The 18,454-nt window shown below is 33.9% G+C and overlaps 1 protein-coding gene across 1 annotated transcript in view; it reads right to left on the bottom strand.

The window, feature by feature from the left end:
• Positions 1–18,454, bottom strand: part of PIK3C2G (phosphatidylinositol-4-phosphate 3-kinase catalytic subunit type 2 gamma) — a 383,353-nt gene that overhangs the window by 343,756 nt on the left and 21,143 nt on the right. The window contains 2 exon segments of the mRNA XM_007967793.3: positions 2,002–2,072; positions 10,457–10,559. Coding sequence (XP_007965984.3) covers positions 2,002–2,072; positions 10,457–10,559 — 174 coding nt within the window.

Below are 18,454 nucleotides of genomic sequence, written 5' to 3'. Positions count from 1 at the left end.
CAAGGATTTCCTGCTTTTTGAAAAACTTCTCATATTTGAGGTGTATGTCTGTTTCTCTGCCTTTCTCTCTGTTTCCCCCGCCCCTGGGTAGATTTATTTTGGAAAAAGGAAACTACAGACCTTGTTTATATGTTATACAACAGAAATCTATGGTGGAATCCTGTAATTATCTATAAAATGAAAATTGGTGTTAGATTATGTTTAAAGTCCTTTCTAGTCCTAGCCATTCTATGATTTTATGGAGTGAAGATGGATATTTTTAGGGAGAAGGGTGGCAGAGAAGGGCACATGGAAAAACACAATAGTTTAATGAAAGAAAATATCCTTTGTAAATTTCAGGCAGACCTGATTGTAGCCCTGCCACTGATGACCAGAATGGCCTTAGGAGAGTTATTTAGCCTCTCAGAACTTCAGTTTCTTTAGTTTTGAAACAGGATAATATGTATTATCACAGAGTTTTAGAAAGAATTAGATGAGATAATATATATAAATATATAATAATAACTTCACAATATCATTACCCAACATAGTCACTAAAGCCAATTTTAGCTCATATTTTTATTTATGTTTTAAACTTAATTTTATTTTATTATTTTTTAAATTAATTAATCAATTTGTTTTTTGAGATGAGGTCTCACTCACCTCAAAAAGATGAGGTTGCCCAAGCTGGAGTACAGTGGCGTGATCTTAGTTCACTGCAACCTCCACCTCCTGGGTTCAAGTGATTCTCCTGTCAGCCTCCCGAGTAGCTGAGACTACAGCACATGCCACCATGCCTGGCTGATTTTTGTATTTTTAGTAGAGTTAGGTTTCACTATGTTGGCCAGGCTGGTCTTGAACTCCTGACCTTGTGATCCGCCTACCTAGGCCTCCTAAAGTGCTGGGATTACAGGCATGAGCCACTGCGCCTGGCCAATTTTATTTTATTTCAAGTTCCAGGAAACGTGTGCAGGACCTGCAGGTTTGTTACATAGGTAAACATGTGCAATGGTGGTTTGCTGAACCTATCAACCCATCACCTAGGTATTGAGCCCTGCATGCATTAGCTATTTATCTTGATGCTCTCCCTCTCCAACAACTCTGATGGGCCCCAGTGTGTGTTGTTCCCCTCCATGTGTACATGTGTTCTCATTGTTCAGCTCCTACTTATAAGTGAGAATGTGTGGTGTTTTGTTTTCTGTTTCTGTGTCAGTTTGTTGAGGATAATGGCCTCTACCTCCATCTATGTCCTGCAAGAGACATGATCTCATTCCTTTATATGGCTGCATAGTATTCCATGGTGTATATGTGCCATTTCTTTATCCAGTCAATCACTGATGGGCATATGGGTTGATCCCATGTCTTTGCTATTGTAAATTTAGCTCATATGTTATATCAGGCTTTACTTTAGAGATGTATGACCTGTATCTCCCACACTACATTTTCTCCTGGTTCAGCTCACAACAGCCTTAGTTGTAGATATACCCAAACTCCCAGTTTAGCTACCTGATAAGTCTGTTCTTCCAAATAATACATGCATACATTTAGATATAAGAATAAAGTAGGATATGTTCACTTGTTTTCACTCGAGTTTTCCAATTTGAATTTACACTCCTCTATTTATGATATACCATTTATTTTCAGGGATTTCAGAAACAAATTAAGTAGGAGATGGTTACCTTCGAAGTATTAAACTTGTTTTACAAAGAGCTTAAGTGACATATGCAAACCCAAATTCACAAAATGAATCAGGAAAACAAGTCCTTGAAAATGTAATAACCAGCAGCAGAGATTTTTTTAAATGGATGTTAGAATGTTCTGCAAAGTGTTAGCAACTCTTCAGATATATCTGAACAACTTTGAAGAATGGATAATTATTAACAGAATGTGCCTATTAAAAGAACATTAGCTTCCTCAGTCCCAGTGAAAGGAGAGTTTTTACAATCAACTGAAAAATACTGAGATTTGACATTTGAGAATTCAATCAGAAAGTAATCTTGCAACAAATATAAAATGTCTTACCTCGATACTTTCCAAATATGCATAAATTCTAGAAGTTGGTTCAGATAAAACTGACTGTGGTCCTCTTCATGCTGTAGACAGCAGAATATATTAATATTTATAGAGTGAATAGAAATGAGTACCAGATAAAAATAGGTCCGTAACTTCCTGCTGCCATTTTATTCACCTATTTTGATAACCCTCATTCATCACGTTTATATTTTTTCTTAAAGACCTTACAAGACTCTCCTTTACTATATAAGCCTTTTCAAAAGTAAAGCAGAAAGCTTAGTTTTGGTTGAGAATAAGCCTAAAAAACAGTTGAAAAACATCATGGCATCAACCAAGGTCAAACACTAAATTTTCCTACTAAGTAGGAAGGTAGATTTTTAGGCACCACTTCTCCCACATACATGAACTTTTTTTTTTTTTTTTCATATTTAGGCTATGCATGCCATGGCAGTGTAAAGCCTGACATTTTGCCAGATGGGCGAGCAGACACATAATCAACTCCTTCATTTTTCAGCTTCACCACATCTTGCTGCCAAAATGTCAGTATAAGAAAGCTTTCCGTTTCATGAGCACTAAATTATGCTAATTAATGACAATTACTGGAAGGTATAAATTCTAGGAGTTAGTTGGCATTTTGTTTTCTTCCTATATAAGCATGAACTACTCATCTTAAAATATCATGCCTATGGCCTATATGTGTGTGCACACAACACACGCACACACACACTCATACCTTAACTTCTTGACTAGTTTTCCTGCAACAGGGCATTCATGAAAACCCTTTGCAAGTATGCAGAGAATGCAGTATGTCTTATCATAATTGCACTATTTCACCACATAGTGGCATTAAGGTTGAGATCTGAGTGAGTCCCTTAATGCCTGGGGTGTATGTAATCTTGTGTGTCAATAAACACAGTCTATTTTTAAAACTGACTATTAGAGATTCAGACAGTAAACATCAGAAGGCAAACCTTTATATGGCCCAATGTCGAAGGTAAATTAATTTTTATATTGGTTTGTTTTGTGAAGAGGAAGAAGGAAGCTAAGTTAGATGGAAAGAATAAGGTCACTGTTATAAAACAGTATTTTGACTACATGCTGTGAAAAAGAAACACTATGTAGAATGGCTGAGAAATGAAGATGTGAGTCTAACCTTCTAGAAATTTACATATAGAGTCACTGGGACAGCTAAAATAAAAAGTGTGATAGTGACAAGACAACTTTTTTCTGCAACAGAGAAAGCTAAACTGTAGTCATGAAAAGCATAGTAAAAGAAGAGGGAAAACAGAAAGTGAAAAACAGAGTAAAAATAAAAAAGTAAGATTTGAACTGTAATATTTGGCACTTGCCTTCTTTCAGAAGTTAAAACCAAAGCAAGAATATAAAGAATATACTTTTTACATATTTCTAGGAAAGTATAATCATATTCATTTAAAAACCAATTTATTTGGTTTCCAGAAATATTTTCAGTATTTGCCTTAGTACCTTTTACTAGAAATTTTTTTTCAATTTAAATACCTCCATAGGCTGGAGGAAAAATAACTTTGTAAGCTACATGTATTGGAAACATTTTTTTGTTAAATTATTAACAGATCTTGAAGAAAAACAAAAGCTGGAGGAAAATTCCTGTAATGGTCCATGAAAGATAGTGTGAATTTAACTTTTCCCTAAAGCTGAAGTCATACCTTGGCCTTAAGGAAAAAGGAAAAAGTTAAAAATTTTTTTTCTCATACAAAAATCTATTGCTGTAAATGTTCTGTGAATGTTCCCCTGAGCTATAAGAAAATCTTGATTTTATGATTAATATCTACAATGTTGGCAATATTTTTGATCAAATTTGAGATAGATAAAAAAGGAAACAAATTTTAAAATATTAAGTTTTTCATAGCTAATCAAGGTAGCAGATTTAAAATTTTGAAACCCTGGATGATTTCTAAAGATCATCAACCTGCTTTTTATTATTTATTTATTTATTTATTTTTCGAGATGGAGTCTTGCTGTCACTCAGGCCGGACTGCCAATGTGTGATCTTGGCTCACTGCAACCTCTGCCTCCAGAGTTCACGCAATTCTTGTGCCTCAACATCCTGAGTAGCTGGGATTATAGATGCGCAACACCAGGTCCAGCTATTTTTTGTAAAGATGGGGTTTCACTATGTTGGCCAGGGTGGTCTCAAACTTCTGATCTCAGGTGATCTGCCCGCCTTGGCCTCCCAAAGTGCTGGGATTAGAGGCCTAAGCCACTGCTCCTGGCCTTTTTTTTTTTTTTTTTAGAACAACTTTCTTGTTCTCTTGAAATATGGATTAAATTATTCTATTTCAGTGTAATATTATCAAGTTTAAAATAAAAATATTATCTAAGATGAATTGAGCTTTGCACAATTAGAAAGCTCTAAAGTATCTACTGCAAGGCAATGGTATCAATAAACTTAACATAATGATGATAGTCATATTCCTAGTATTATGTGAAAAAGAATACTATCAAGACAATTTTACAGTTTTATTAGAAAGATTATAATTGTTCATAAATGTTTTACTTACAGCTGAAATCCTGAAAATTACAGAGAATTTTGACACCACTATAAAAAACAAAACTGAGAGAACATTTGCTATCTCTTTATGATGTATATGTAAAATTAAAAATACGAATCAAGGGTTACTTATTTTAAATAGGGCAATTCAGAAAATTTTAAATAGGGCAATTCAAATAATGAAGATGAGACACAAGTTGATAAAACTGTTTCAGTTATATTAAGTTAATCAATAAATCATATATGTCTTAGAAATAAAATTTTATAAAACTTACCTCAAAACCAAACCAATTATCAGTTTATTTTTATTTTCTTGTTACATATAGAAATTTCAATTAAGACTAAAATTTATCCTGCTTATGGGTATGAAAGCTTACAAGAAAAATTGTGATTTATTAAAATTGTTGATATATCAACAAAAGTCATGATACTGCAGTATATATACTATTTTGACATAACACAAAAATGTCCATCTCTCTCAATATTTGCAACATCATAAGTAAATTTCTAAATGTTTTAATGCAAATTAATGTTAATAATGTTTTAGAATTTTTAATTGTAAAGGACCAAAATAGCACACAGTGAAACATCCAATTTTATGACATCAATAGCTAATACTTAGGTAGTCATACTAGGTGCTGGCACTGACTTAAGCTCTTTGTTTATATTTTGTTGTGGGAAGCCAGGGACCCCAAATGGAGGAACCAGCTGAAGCCACAACAGAAGAACATAAATTGTGAAGATTTCTTTTTTTTTTTTTTTTTTTTTTTTTTTTTTTGAGACGGAGTCTTGCTCTGTATCCCGGGCTGGACTGCAGTGGCCGGATCTCAGCTCACTGCAAGCTCCGCCTCCCGGGTTTACGCCATTCTCCTGCCTCAGCCTCCCGAGTAGCTGGGACTACAGGCGCCCGCCACCTCGCCCGGCTAGTTTTTTGTATTTTTAGTAGAGACGGGGTTTCACCGTGTTAGCCAGGATGGTCTCGATCTCCTGACCTCGTGATCCGCCCGTCTCGGCCTCCCAAAGTGCTGGGATTACAGGCTTGAGCCACCGCGCCCGGCCGTGAAGATTTCATAGACATTTATTAGGTCCCCAAATTAATACTTTTATAATTTCTTATGCCTGTCTTTACTGCAATCTCTGAACATAAATTGTGAAGATTTCATGGACACTTATCACTTCCCTAATCAATACCCTTGTGATATCCTATGTCTGTCTTTAATCTCTAAATCCCATCATCTTCCTAAACTGAGGAGGATGTATATCGCCTCAGGACCCTGTGATGATTGCATTAACTGCACAAATTGTTTGTAGAGCATGTGTGTTTGAACAATATGAAATCTGGGCACCTTGGAAAAAGAACAGGATAACAGCAATGTTCAGGGAACAAGGGAGATAACCTTCAACACTGACTGCCGGTGAGCCAGGAGGAACAGAGCCATATTTCTCTTCTTTCAAAGGTAAATAGGAGAAATATCGCTGAATTCTTTTTCTCAGCAAGGAACATCCCTGAGAAAGAGAATGGTCCCTAAGGGTAGACCTCTGAAATGGCTGCTTTGGGGGTTGCTGTCTTTTATGGTCAAAGACGAAGGGATGAAATAAGCTCTGGTCTCCTGTAGCGCTCCCAGGCTTATTAGGATGAGGAAATTCCTGCCTAATAAATTTAGGCAATTTAATTCCTGCCTAATAAATTTAGGCCTAATAAATTTGGTCAGACCGGTTGTCTGCTCTCAAACCCTGTCTCCTGATAAGATGTTATCAATGACAATGCGTGCCCGAAACTTCATTAGCAATTTTAATTTCACCCTGTCCTCTAGTCCTGTGGTCTCACCCTGCCTCCATTTGCTTTGTGATATTTTATTACCTTGTGAAGCATGTGACCGCTGTGATCCACACCCTATTCGTACACTCCCTCCCCTTCTGAAAATCAATAATAAAAACTTGCTGGTTTTACGGCTCAGGGAGCATCATGAAACCAGCCGACATATGATGTCTCCCCTGGTCACCCAGCTTTAAAATCTCTCTCTTTTGTACTCTTTCCCTTTATTTCTCAGACCAGCCAACACTTAGGGAAATAGAAAAGAACCCATGTTTAATATTGGGGGGTGGGGTTTCCCCCGATATTTTATTTCCCCCAATAATATTTCTCAATTGAGTTCTCATAATAACTACATTAGGTAAGAACTATCATTATTCACATTTTTAGATGAAGAAATTCAGGTACAGAGAATTTAACAATTTGCCTAAAAGTGAACATTTGAAATTGAGCAATATGAAACCAGAATTTTTGCTTTTTTATAGAAGGCTAAATGAGCAAATTTAATATTCCTCATTTCTAAAGATCAGAGCTAGGCCTGTGTGCTCCAGGATTTAGACAGAAAAGCAAGTACCATCACTAGCCCCTCTTATTCATCCGCATTAGGTGCTTCTCTCAACTTTTAGAGCTGGCTATATATTCTTTCAGAGCACATAACTCTACATTCATTGTATACATTTGTTTATTGTCTGTCTCTCAACTAGGATGTGAACTCTACATTCTAGAAAACGCAAGTACTATGAATGGCATGTAACAAGTTTTATTTGTTAAATGAATCAATTGTTATTAGGTTGTATATACTGTATAAAGTACTTATCCCAGTTCCTGGAAGTAAATCCTTAAAGTTTTAATAAAATATAATAATCTTCCCCTTTGAAATGCAATGTAAAAAAAAAAAAAAAAAATCCTGAAAGAATCAAGACTTGGACCAGGTGCGGTGGCTCACGCCTGTAATCCCAGCACTTTGTGGGGCTGAGGCAGGTGGATCACGAGGTCAGGAGTTTGAGACCAGCCTAATCAACATGGTGAAACCCATCTCTATGAAAAATACAAAAATTAGCCGGGCATGGTGGCATGTGCCTGTAATCCCAGCTACTCAGGAGGCTGAGGCAGGAGAATTGCTTGAACCAGAGAGGCAAAGGTTGCAGTGAGCCAACATCATGCCACTGCACTCTAGCCTGGGCAACAGAGCGAGACCCCATCTCAAAAAAAAAAAAAAATCAAGGCTTAGAGAGATGGAGATACAGAATGCCTTTTTCATATTCTGCATGGAAGTTACCATTGCTTTTTAATTGGAAATCGGTGCCATTTGCATCCCCTGAACCCCTGAGGGCTGAGATCTTATTGATATTGCTCACTACTCTACCTACACATTAGTGTAGGGCCTAATAGACAGCAGTTACATAGCAAATACTTATTGCATGAATGGAGGATATACAAATATATAAATATATTTGCCATCAAGTGTATTATCCATTTATTATTATTATTATTATTATTATTTTGAGACAGAGTCTAGCTCTGTCACCCAGGCTGGAGTGCAGTGGTGCAATCTCGGCTCACTGCAACCTCCGCCTCCCGGGTTCAAGTATTATCCATTTTAAACAACAGCATCAATATTAGCAAAAGTTGTGGATAAGAAAAGGCATTTATACTTTTTGCCTATGAGTTGTTGAATTATCCAAGAATCGGTGATATTTATTATAGGATGGACAAGCTTGTAAATTGAATCATGAAGCATCAAAAAGAACCACGTAACTTAATTCCCACTGTGATCCAAATGGCATATTGAAAAACAGGCATTTCTGATGAGAACTACACATTATACACCCAGAGATAGCAATATGCTTGTCCCTGGACATGATAACAATGGTGATGACAGCAATATGATTATCTCACATTTTTTTTTCTCAACACTGAGGGTAATTTGAAGAATCTTAAGTTTAATATTGACAGAGTCAGTTGCACTATATAACTGCACTGGTCAACATTATCATATAGTGTGATCTGTAGGCAGATTAGTTTTGCTCTGATCTCATCACCCTTATTTACTAGCTGTGAGACTTTGGATGATTTAAATAATCTCTTAACTTTTCAGTTCTTTTATTTTTATAAGATAGAAAAATAGTTGTATTTATTCTTTGCTCTTGGGCTACTATCAATTAATTCATTTAAAGCACTAAGAACATCAATTGGCACCTAATATATACATAATATTGTTAGTTATCAATCACCTGTCATGCCCCAGACTTTGAGCTACATGGATATTAGCTGTGGAAAAAAATTACACACACAGACACACACACACACACACACACACACACACGTGCCTGCATAAAGCTAGAATTTTGACCTGAAACACACATCCAAAACCTTTGAGAATATACTGCAAATTCTGAGCATATTTCCCATATAAGTTGGTAGGAATGCATGGGCTCCGAAGACTCACTGACTGTGCTCAAATCTATCCTTCTTTGCCCATCAGTTTCATGATTTTAATCTTGGGAAAGTCTTGATTCCTCCCTGTGATACAGTTTCCTTATTTTTAATAGTGTTTACCTTATAGAATTATTGAAAAGATTAAATGTGATAGAAATGTTAAAGTCTCAGACATTAAATGTATGCCCTATATCAGAATAATAGAGTTACATGAGTTTTTAAACAGACCTTAATTTATATGAGTCTGAAATGTTAGTGATTTGTTAATTACTACCAATAAGTTATTATTCTAGCAGCATCCAAATTAGAATCATATATTTTATCTTCTTCCCCCATGCTCCAATGAAATATGATGATTTCAACTTTTTTTCTCAACATTGAGGGCAATCTGAAGAATCTTAAGTTTAAAACTGACGGGGTCAGTTGCACTTTATAATATGTTTTCCTGGAGATTTCAGATGTATAGCCTTGGAGCTGTCAACAGCAGCTAAGTTGAACACAAGATCCAAAAAATATTTCTAAACAACTCTCTTTTGGCCTCATTATGTTATTTTCCATGTAGATATATTGCAACCTAATGTACTACCTGAAATATTCTTATGATGAAACACTTCATACTAGAAAAAAAAGAAATCATCCACTGGAAATCTGTTAACTAATATAAATGACAGGGTGAGAGGATTTTTGCTTAAAGTAAGTAATTTAAGATTCTACAGATAAAAACTGCCATAATATCAAAGTTCAGTGCATACTGTGCAATTTGAATTGGAAGTAACTCACAACATGACACAGGGAGTAAAATTCACATCTAACAGCATGAAGCTGTATCATTAAAGCATAGTCATCCTTTTCTAGGGAGCTTTATTATATATATTATGAAAGTTTATCTGTGCTAATTTAAGCTGTGTTGACATAAACAGTCTTCACAGAAAACAAGTTATTTTTCTGCCTTTAGTGATTCCCCATTACATTTTCTCTTTCATTTACTTCTAAGAAGATAAGTGAAAAGTATAAATATGATAACCTTAATAAGTGTCTCACAAATGATTTTGGAAAGAAACCAACAGATTTGTTATACTCAGTGTATTAGTCAGACTGGGCTGCTATAACAAAATACCAGAGACCAGGCGGCTTAAACAACGTACATTTATTTCTCTTCATTCTATAGACTTCAAGTTTATAATCAGGGTCAGGGCCCTTTTCCTGTGTGCAGACAGCTTCCTTCTTGCTGTATCCTAACATAGTGAGAAGAAAGAGGAAAGGGTGATAGAGAGGGAGGAGGGAGAAAGAGAAAGACAGAGCACTCTAAACTCTTTTTGTAAGGGCACTTACCACCTCATCATAAGGACTCTGTTTTTATGATTTCATCTAAAACTAAATACCTCCTAAAGACCCCACTTCCTAATACTATCACCTGGGGCCTCAACTTACGACTTTTAGGGGGACACAAACATTCAGTCCATAACACTAAGATTACAGTAATGCGTTCATGTTATTGCATCAGTTCAAATCATTAACAGGTATTTATATTTATATATTTCATCATTTTTCAATGAATATATTTAAATAAACATGTATTAATTAAGCTATATAATTCCAAATTGGCAATAGTTCAAAAATTAGAAATATTGTCCTTAAAACAGTCAGTTTGCTAGTTGAAACCAAAAGTAAGAAAGTCTTACCTTTCGAGATAGCTTTCCTGGAGCTTCCCTACTTTTCTGCAGTTGGAGTTGAATAACAGATTTATCTTTTTGAAACATTTTGTGGCTCCCCAAAGAGTGATCGCTGAAAGAGAAAAAATGAACACAATCACATCCTCCCATAATAGCCCCAAATATGTGTTTTCCTCTCTGACTTCATTTTCTTTTATTTTTGGAACTTAGTTTGGTAAAAGTAAGCTGAGAGTGTGTGTGTGTGTGTGTGTGTGTGTGTGTGTGTTGTGAATATATATGCATTATATATTTTGTGTATAAATGAATAATATGAGAGGAAATATAAATACATAGATATAGATGAATAGTGAAATTATTTTTATGTGCATTGATAAGTTAGAAAATGATTAAATGATTAGACACCTTTAGAATTATCACAATAAATTTTAAATGATACTTTGCGTATTCTAAGTTAGTCTTACGCAGCCATCTCAGAGTTCAAAGCTGATGACAGCATGCTTCTGGGTGGTCTAACTGATGCCATTATGTCTGTGTGGGGACCTTATCTCACAGCAATGGGATGTGGTGAAAATGTCACGAGCTTTAGAGACAGATTTACGAGCTCGATGACCTTAGGAAGGCCAATTAAACTAAAACTATCTGAAACTCAATATTTTCTCTTGTAAGTTGGAATAGTAACGTCTACATCAAAGGGTTGACAAGCAGAATAAACAAAAAAAAATTATACCTATTTCAGAGATTTCTACTGGCATTATTTTATTTGTCTCCATTCCTTTCTCTTTCTTTTTTTCCTATAAATATTTACCAAGCACAAATTAACTGAAGAGCACAATGAATTACTCTTTTGCAACATATTGCTTATAAACACAATTTGATTATTCTGTGAAATGAAGGGCTTCTACTGTATAAGTCCCTTTACAGCTTTAAATTTTGATATCTCTGGTGACTCTTAGTCATTGAGAAAAGGATGAGTTATGTTAATGCACACTGTTCAAAGGGCCTTAAACATATGAAGGATTTCAGGAGAAAAAAAAAGTATATGAGATACTTGTAGTCCTTAAGATGATAATTTTACTTATATGGAAAATTCAGTAAATATTTGGGATAACTTGTTTCCAACAATGCCAGACAAATAGACCATTAATCTGCAAAATGAATGAACAAAAATATATAGAATTATGTAGAATAATTATATAGAATTTACTATACTATATAGTAAATTCTTTTTAAATGTTTCTATTTTAACATGTTGTTTTCAATACTTAAAAAAACTTAGTAACTACCTATCTACTAGCCAAAATGGTGAATGTTAGTGTGTTCATGACATATATTCAATGCCTATTCCTATCCTAACCGTTAGTCTAACCTAGATCCTTGTCCCTGGGATATCCATAGGGCTCTTACACTGTTCCCTGAGTTGTTTACATGGCCAATCTAGACAAAAGGCATGACCCCTGCTTTTCTTCACTTGTTCTTGAAACTGCCGATTTCTCCTTCCTCCTTCCCAAAGGTCTGCTTCAAGGGCCATCCTCACAATCTATCACATGTACTCAAGTTCCTGTCCTTTCATCTCCCTCTACTCAACTCCATGCTAAGAGCTCTGATTTCCTGTTCCTGCTATGGGAAATGACTTAAGAGTAGTGCTTTCAAAGATTCCTTTTCTCTGTATGTTGAAGTCTTGATTCTGCACTCTGACACCAGTGCAATGACTTCAGCCTCATGTATGGCTACTGCGTGCTTACTTAAAACTGACTTTCTTTATTTCATCCACCTGCGTGTATACTTTTTCCTAGAATTGCCAGATAATATACTGGATGTCTAGTGTGATGGTTAATATTGAGTGTCAACTTGATTGGATTGAAGGATGTAAAGTATTGTTCCTGGGTGTGTCTGTGAGGGTGTTGCCAAAGGAGATTAACATTTGAGTCTATAGATTGGTCAAGGCAGACTCATTCTTAATCTGGATGGGCATGATCTAAACAACTGCCAGAATGACTAGGTTAAAAGCAGGCAGAGAAACGTGGAAGGACTAGACTGGTTTAGCCTCCCAGACTACATCTTTCTGCCATGCTGGATGCTTCCTGCTCTCAAACGTCAGATTTCAAGTACTTCAGCTTTGAGACTCTTGGATTTTCATCCACAGACTGAAGGCCGCATTGTCAGCTTCCCTACTTTTGAGGTTTCAGGACTCAGACTGGCTTTCTTGCTCTTTAGCTTGCAGATGGCCTATTGTGAGATCTCCCCTTGTGACATGTGAGTCAATACACCTTAATAAACTCCTCTTTATATGTACATCTGTCCTATTAGTTTTGTCCCTCTAGAGAACACTGACTAATACATCTAGTATATATAAATTACAGAGAAACAATGAATGAATATTTTTAGTATATATTTCATATAGTATTTGATACATATTTATACTAAAGGTGTGTGTATATATATATGTACACATATGCTGTAGTATTAAAATTTATTTCCACCTGTTTCTTTGCATATTTTCATACCCATACACACACATACACACACCCCTTTATACCATATAGGTGTATATAGGTGTGTGTCTCTCTATATACATATAGAGATATTTAGATATAGATAGATGTATAGATATAATACTTTAATACTGTTTAGATGTGTGTGCGTGTGTGAGTGTGTGTGTATATATGTATATATACACCTTTATATAAGTATATAAATATATGTATATATACACGTTTAATATGACTATGCATAATATAATATATGAAACATATACTAAAAATATCTATGACTTTGAAATACAACTGAATAGCCTGTATTTTTATTTGCTACATCTGCCAATTTTACTGCTTTCAAAAACTAGGTCTTAGCTCTTTCCTTACCTTTGCTTCATTGTGTATGTCCGTGTGTGTGTGTGTGTGTGCGCGCGCGCGCGCGTGTGTGTGTGTCTGTATGTGTGTGTGTATGGAGTCTGGCACCATAATTATTAGATTTGGGTTAATAACAGATGTTGAAAAAGCATTTTTTCTCTATAATTTTTTTTCAAATTATATTATAGGAGTATATTCTCATGGGATACATCCAAATTGTACTCAACTCTACAAAATAAAAGAGATAAGAAAAAATTTCCCTTTCCCCTTTTCTGGAAAAATAATTCCCAAGAGCTTATTATACTTTCTTTGTAGGCTGAAATAAATAGGCAACACGCATATTTCTGTTATAAATGAGAGAATCTTATTTTAGTCATGTCTCTAGTCTATAAATTCCTTTTAATTCATTTTTGGGACTTTGACTTTTAATCAGAAAAGTCTCAACTATCCGAGACATAGTAGTGCCTTCTGCTATATTACTTTAGGTTTATATTAACTATATTTTTTCTTTTAGAATTATTTCCCTTCATGTGTTGGAGCTACTTGAGCCATTTTTGAGTCTCTTCTTTCTCTATTTATCTTTAGAGGCTTGAGATTCATAAACATATTTTCACTTTCTGGTGGTTGCCTTTTTTAAAGAAAATGAAACATATCTTAAAGCTTTTCTATTGTAATCTCAATTTAATTACTATGTGACAGATACTCTGAAATAAAATTTAGAGCTTAATATGACTTCAATTCAGTTCTCTCTTAGAACCTTACAACTGCTCAAGTAGAGATCACTTCAAATATTAATTCCAGATTCTTTTATCACTTACTTAATGAAATATAAAAAGTAGTAGATTTGTTGATCAAAAAAGTTAAAGTTGGGAATTATAAAGAAGACAGATAGCTTAAAAATAGTTTATTTTTAAACTAAACAAAACTAAATAGCCTCTCACTAGCCAAAGGTCTGATATTAGCAGCAAGTCTTTGCTATTGGATGAAGGGTCAGTTGATAACAATTTTGTGTCATCTTTCTGATATAAAACGAATCTATAAGTAATTATCTTTAATTGCCTATTCTACTTTCTTAAATGTGGAGCAATTTCTCAGAGTCAAAGAACAACTTGATGGAAAATCACTTTAGATTTTTATAATTATTTTTCTAGTCTAAGTTGTTTCCTCATTGAATTCAACAACAATAGATTTTAATGACTCTATTAATTATCTTTAAAATTTTTTAACTCAATTTTCATAGAAACACTGACTTTCTTTGTTCACTCATATTTCATCATTCTGTAAATACTTCATTTATTTACCTAAATAAAATAACAATAGAACTGGCATAAAAATGTTCAGGAATAAACACAACTGACTCCAGGTACATTTACAACTCAACTTACAGCAGCAAAAGTGCATGGGCATAATATACTTTATAGTAAACTATTATGCTAGAGAAGCAGTTCTCCAAATGTTGTCTACAAAACCCTGGAGCTACAAGAGACACTTCCCGGGTGTACATGCACTTGTAGGAAATAAAAATCAGTGTCACTTAAAAATATCCTCGATAAAATGGTTAAAAATATTAATTTTGTTAAATCTAAATCCTTGAATACATGTGTCTTTAATTTTCTATATGAACATATAGGAAAAACAGTTAAAGCATTTCTGCATACTATAATATAGAAGTTGTCGTCAGGGAAAACCCTCTTGCAATTCCTTGAGTGGCAAGATAAGTAACTTTTTTCATGCAACAATTTTATTACATGAGAGAATTACAGAGAAGCCATGGTTATTCAGACAGGTGTTTGGCAGTCAAAAATGAACAAGCTAAGCTTGTCACTTTAAGGAAAACAACTTCAGAAATAAGAATTTTGTAAAATTTGTATTTTCTACTATGAGCTTGCCGGCTTGCCAATACATAAAGACTTTTCTGGTGAGAAAAATGTTAATATTAAAAAATGTACTTTTTGATATTTTATAATAAAATATGGCAACATTTGGAAGATCTGCAGAATCCAATGAACATATTTGTCTAAAGTGACAATCCATGATGCTTCAAATCTTGCATGGGTAAAAAGAGGTTTATCAATAGGGCAAGACAGACCAATGGACTCTAAGTAGCCTAGTGTGAAAATTATTGATATTTTAAAATATTCCACACTGTAACTAAATTTTAAAAGATTACTACTTATTGATTTTGGTGTAGTAATAAAGAAAGATATTCACAATTATCTGAAAAGACTACTAAGATATTTATCTTTTCTGCAAACCCGTATTTGTGTAAGGTTAAATTTTCTTTACATACTTCCACTCAATCATGATAATGCAACAGACTAAAGGGAAAAGCAGTCAATGGTCTTAATTAAACCAGACATTTAAAAGATTTCTAAACACACAACAATGCTACATTCCTCGCAAATTATTTTTGTTTTGCAATATATAGTATCTATAATAAAAATATTTTATGTGTATTTACATATAAGTTTATCATTATTTTTAATCCAAATAATAAATGTGTACTTAAAAAATTTCTCAATTATAATTTCCAACATGGTAAATATTGATAGACAAAGTCCACAAAAATTATTTTTGGGGTACTCAAAGGGTTCTGAGACCAAAATGTTTGATAACTACTCTTCTAGAACAAACCATGAATTATGGGCCTTAATCATTCTGTTTTGTAAAGGAAATAAAGAATGTTAATCCAGCAAGTGAAGCAAGCAGAGATAGATAGGAGCCTCTACTAATATCATTCTTTTTTTTTTAACTATATTTTAGAACTTTTTAAGTAATTATGTTAACCATTGATCTGTATTCCATAGGGCTTCATTGTTTATTTTGCTGAAGTACATCTTTAAATAATTTTTAGAGAGATAATTTATGGATGTAAAATGGTTTTATTTCTGAAAATATCTATTTTTACATTGTCCTTGAATGCTGGCTTATTGTTAGTTCTAGAATTCTAGGTGAAATTATTTTCATAAAATAATATTGTACTAGAATTATCAGTTAAGATTAAATCTCTGCTGTTGTTTAAAAGACATAGAGTTTCCATCACACTTTCTAAGAGCTGTGAACTACTCCTTTTACCACTATACATGGCAAGACCACAATTTTGATCAGCTTGTGTTTAACGATCTAGAGCTATGCTGTCTAGTATAGTGGTTAGTGAATACAAGCAGTTACTAATCACTTGCAATGAGGCTACTTTTAATTAAGAAATGCTATAAGCATAAAATACACACTAGATTTTCAAGACTTGTCATATTAAATAATATGAAACATCTCAATGATTTTGATTACACATTAAAATAATATTTGAAGTACATTGAGTTAAAGAAACTGTAGTATTAAAATTTATTTCCACCTGTTTCTTTGTATATTTTTTCATTGTGTCTAGTAGAAAATTTAAAACTCTTAAGTGGCCTATATGATAATTTTGTCGAATGGTGCTATCTAGAGAAAATGAAAAAGAAAAGAGAGAAAAAGCAAAAATGAATAGAAAGAAGGGTGGGAATTTAATAAGTGAAATAAAAAATGAATTTTTGTTTGAGAATTCTAGATATCAGAAAAGATAAGAAGAAAGGTTACTATACCAAGAGAAAGAGAAATGAAAGGCATGGACCCTAAGGTGGGTAATGTGAAGAGAAGGGTTGCGCTCTAAGAACAAGGCCACATTGGGAATTACAATGCTTATAGTATGAGCACAGGAATTATTCATTTGAGGTCGTATACACCAGGTGTTTTTCTCAATCTGGTAACATTCCAAATATGAGCACTACCTATGTTTTATTTAATAATCATCTATGAAGCTTCAGTTGTTAAACGAACTGAATGTCTATGACACAATAAAATGTTTAGGCTTTTTCTTCCCATATCCTAGAAAATCAAACTTTCTGTATATTAATTATTTATTCTCTCTACACATATTTGATTCCATCTATCTGCTAGTTACTATCTTAGGAATTATTATGAGTATACTTGTCATTTAAAATGAACACTAAGAGGCTGAATTCTTGTACATAATTACACTTATTTCCTATTCCTAAATAGCTCATGTTATTTTAGAGTATTTCTGAGGAAATCTGTTTATGTAAAGAGAGATTAATGACCTTAACACCAAAAAATGATAAGTACTCAAATTTGTCTTATGAGCAAGAAAGCATCCTAAATAACATTCAAACTATGAATATTGATTCTTATTGCCCTAGCCGCGCCTTGTAAACCCGCATTTGAAAGCGATGCTCTTTTGTTGGAATAAATACTTACCCTTATTTTATATAATTTGAATTAAGCTAAAATGTTCTTTATTCTTACATGCAAGAAGTAGTCACAGAGGTGTATTGTGAAATATTAAACTCATGTATAGAAAATAAACTATTTCAATTTGATTTTGTAAATATTGAAAACAAGGATTGCTGACAGCTTCTGAAGGTATTTCTTTAAGAAAACTCAGTAACTAAGCTGGACTTAAAATCTTTGGGATAACTAAGTCAGGAATGTAAGGTGAATATAACAAAATATTAAAATAATATTAGTACTATAGTACTACTCAGCGTATTTTTCAGATAGTTATGTGTATGTGCATACATTTGGCACATGTACACACATTTGGTATGTGTCCCTTGAAAATTTCTACATTGTTAAATCTGCCATATCCTTAATTTGAGTAAACTGGTCTTTGCAACTAATAAAATAGCCCTGGATTTTGTGCTCAAAGTGGTATTTGGAGCTGACTCAGCATAGATAAAGATCAATATGTTGTTTCACTAAACCAGTGCTCCTGAGTTTATTGTTATTTTGCCTTCAGGGGAGCTATGAATAGGAAAAGTCAAACTTTATGACTTGGAGAGACAAGAACAAGTTCAACCCTAAAACTAGGGCTTTTAGGCATGAGGTGGTTAGTAGAGAAGAGTCAAGCTTTTGAACAAAAATCCTGTATGGGACATAAATTGATACCAGAAGCTAATACTCAAGAGGGATTTGGACCAAGGAGATCTGAAACTTTATATTCAAATGCACTATTTTTCTTAAGACCTCCCGCAAGTCTATGAAAAGGCAACTATCCCTCATGCCTCCTCACTCAAATATGGTTATTTTTCTTCATACATATAGTATATATGCATTACTTAAAATTCAAAAAATTGAACATTCTGTAAAGAAGTTATTATTT

Source organism: Chlorocebus sabaeus, chromosome 11 (genome assembly GCF_047675955.1).
Source record: "Chlorocebus sabaeus isolate Y175 chromosome 11, mChlSab1.0.hap1, whole genome shotgun sequence".
NCBI lineage: Eukaryota > Metazoa > Chordata > Mammalia > Primates > Cercopithecidae > Chlorocebus > Chlorocebus sabaeus.
Note: the sequence above shows the minus strand (reverse complement) of the source record. Positions and strands in the feature narration are given on the sequence as shown.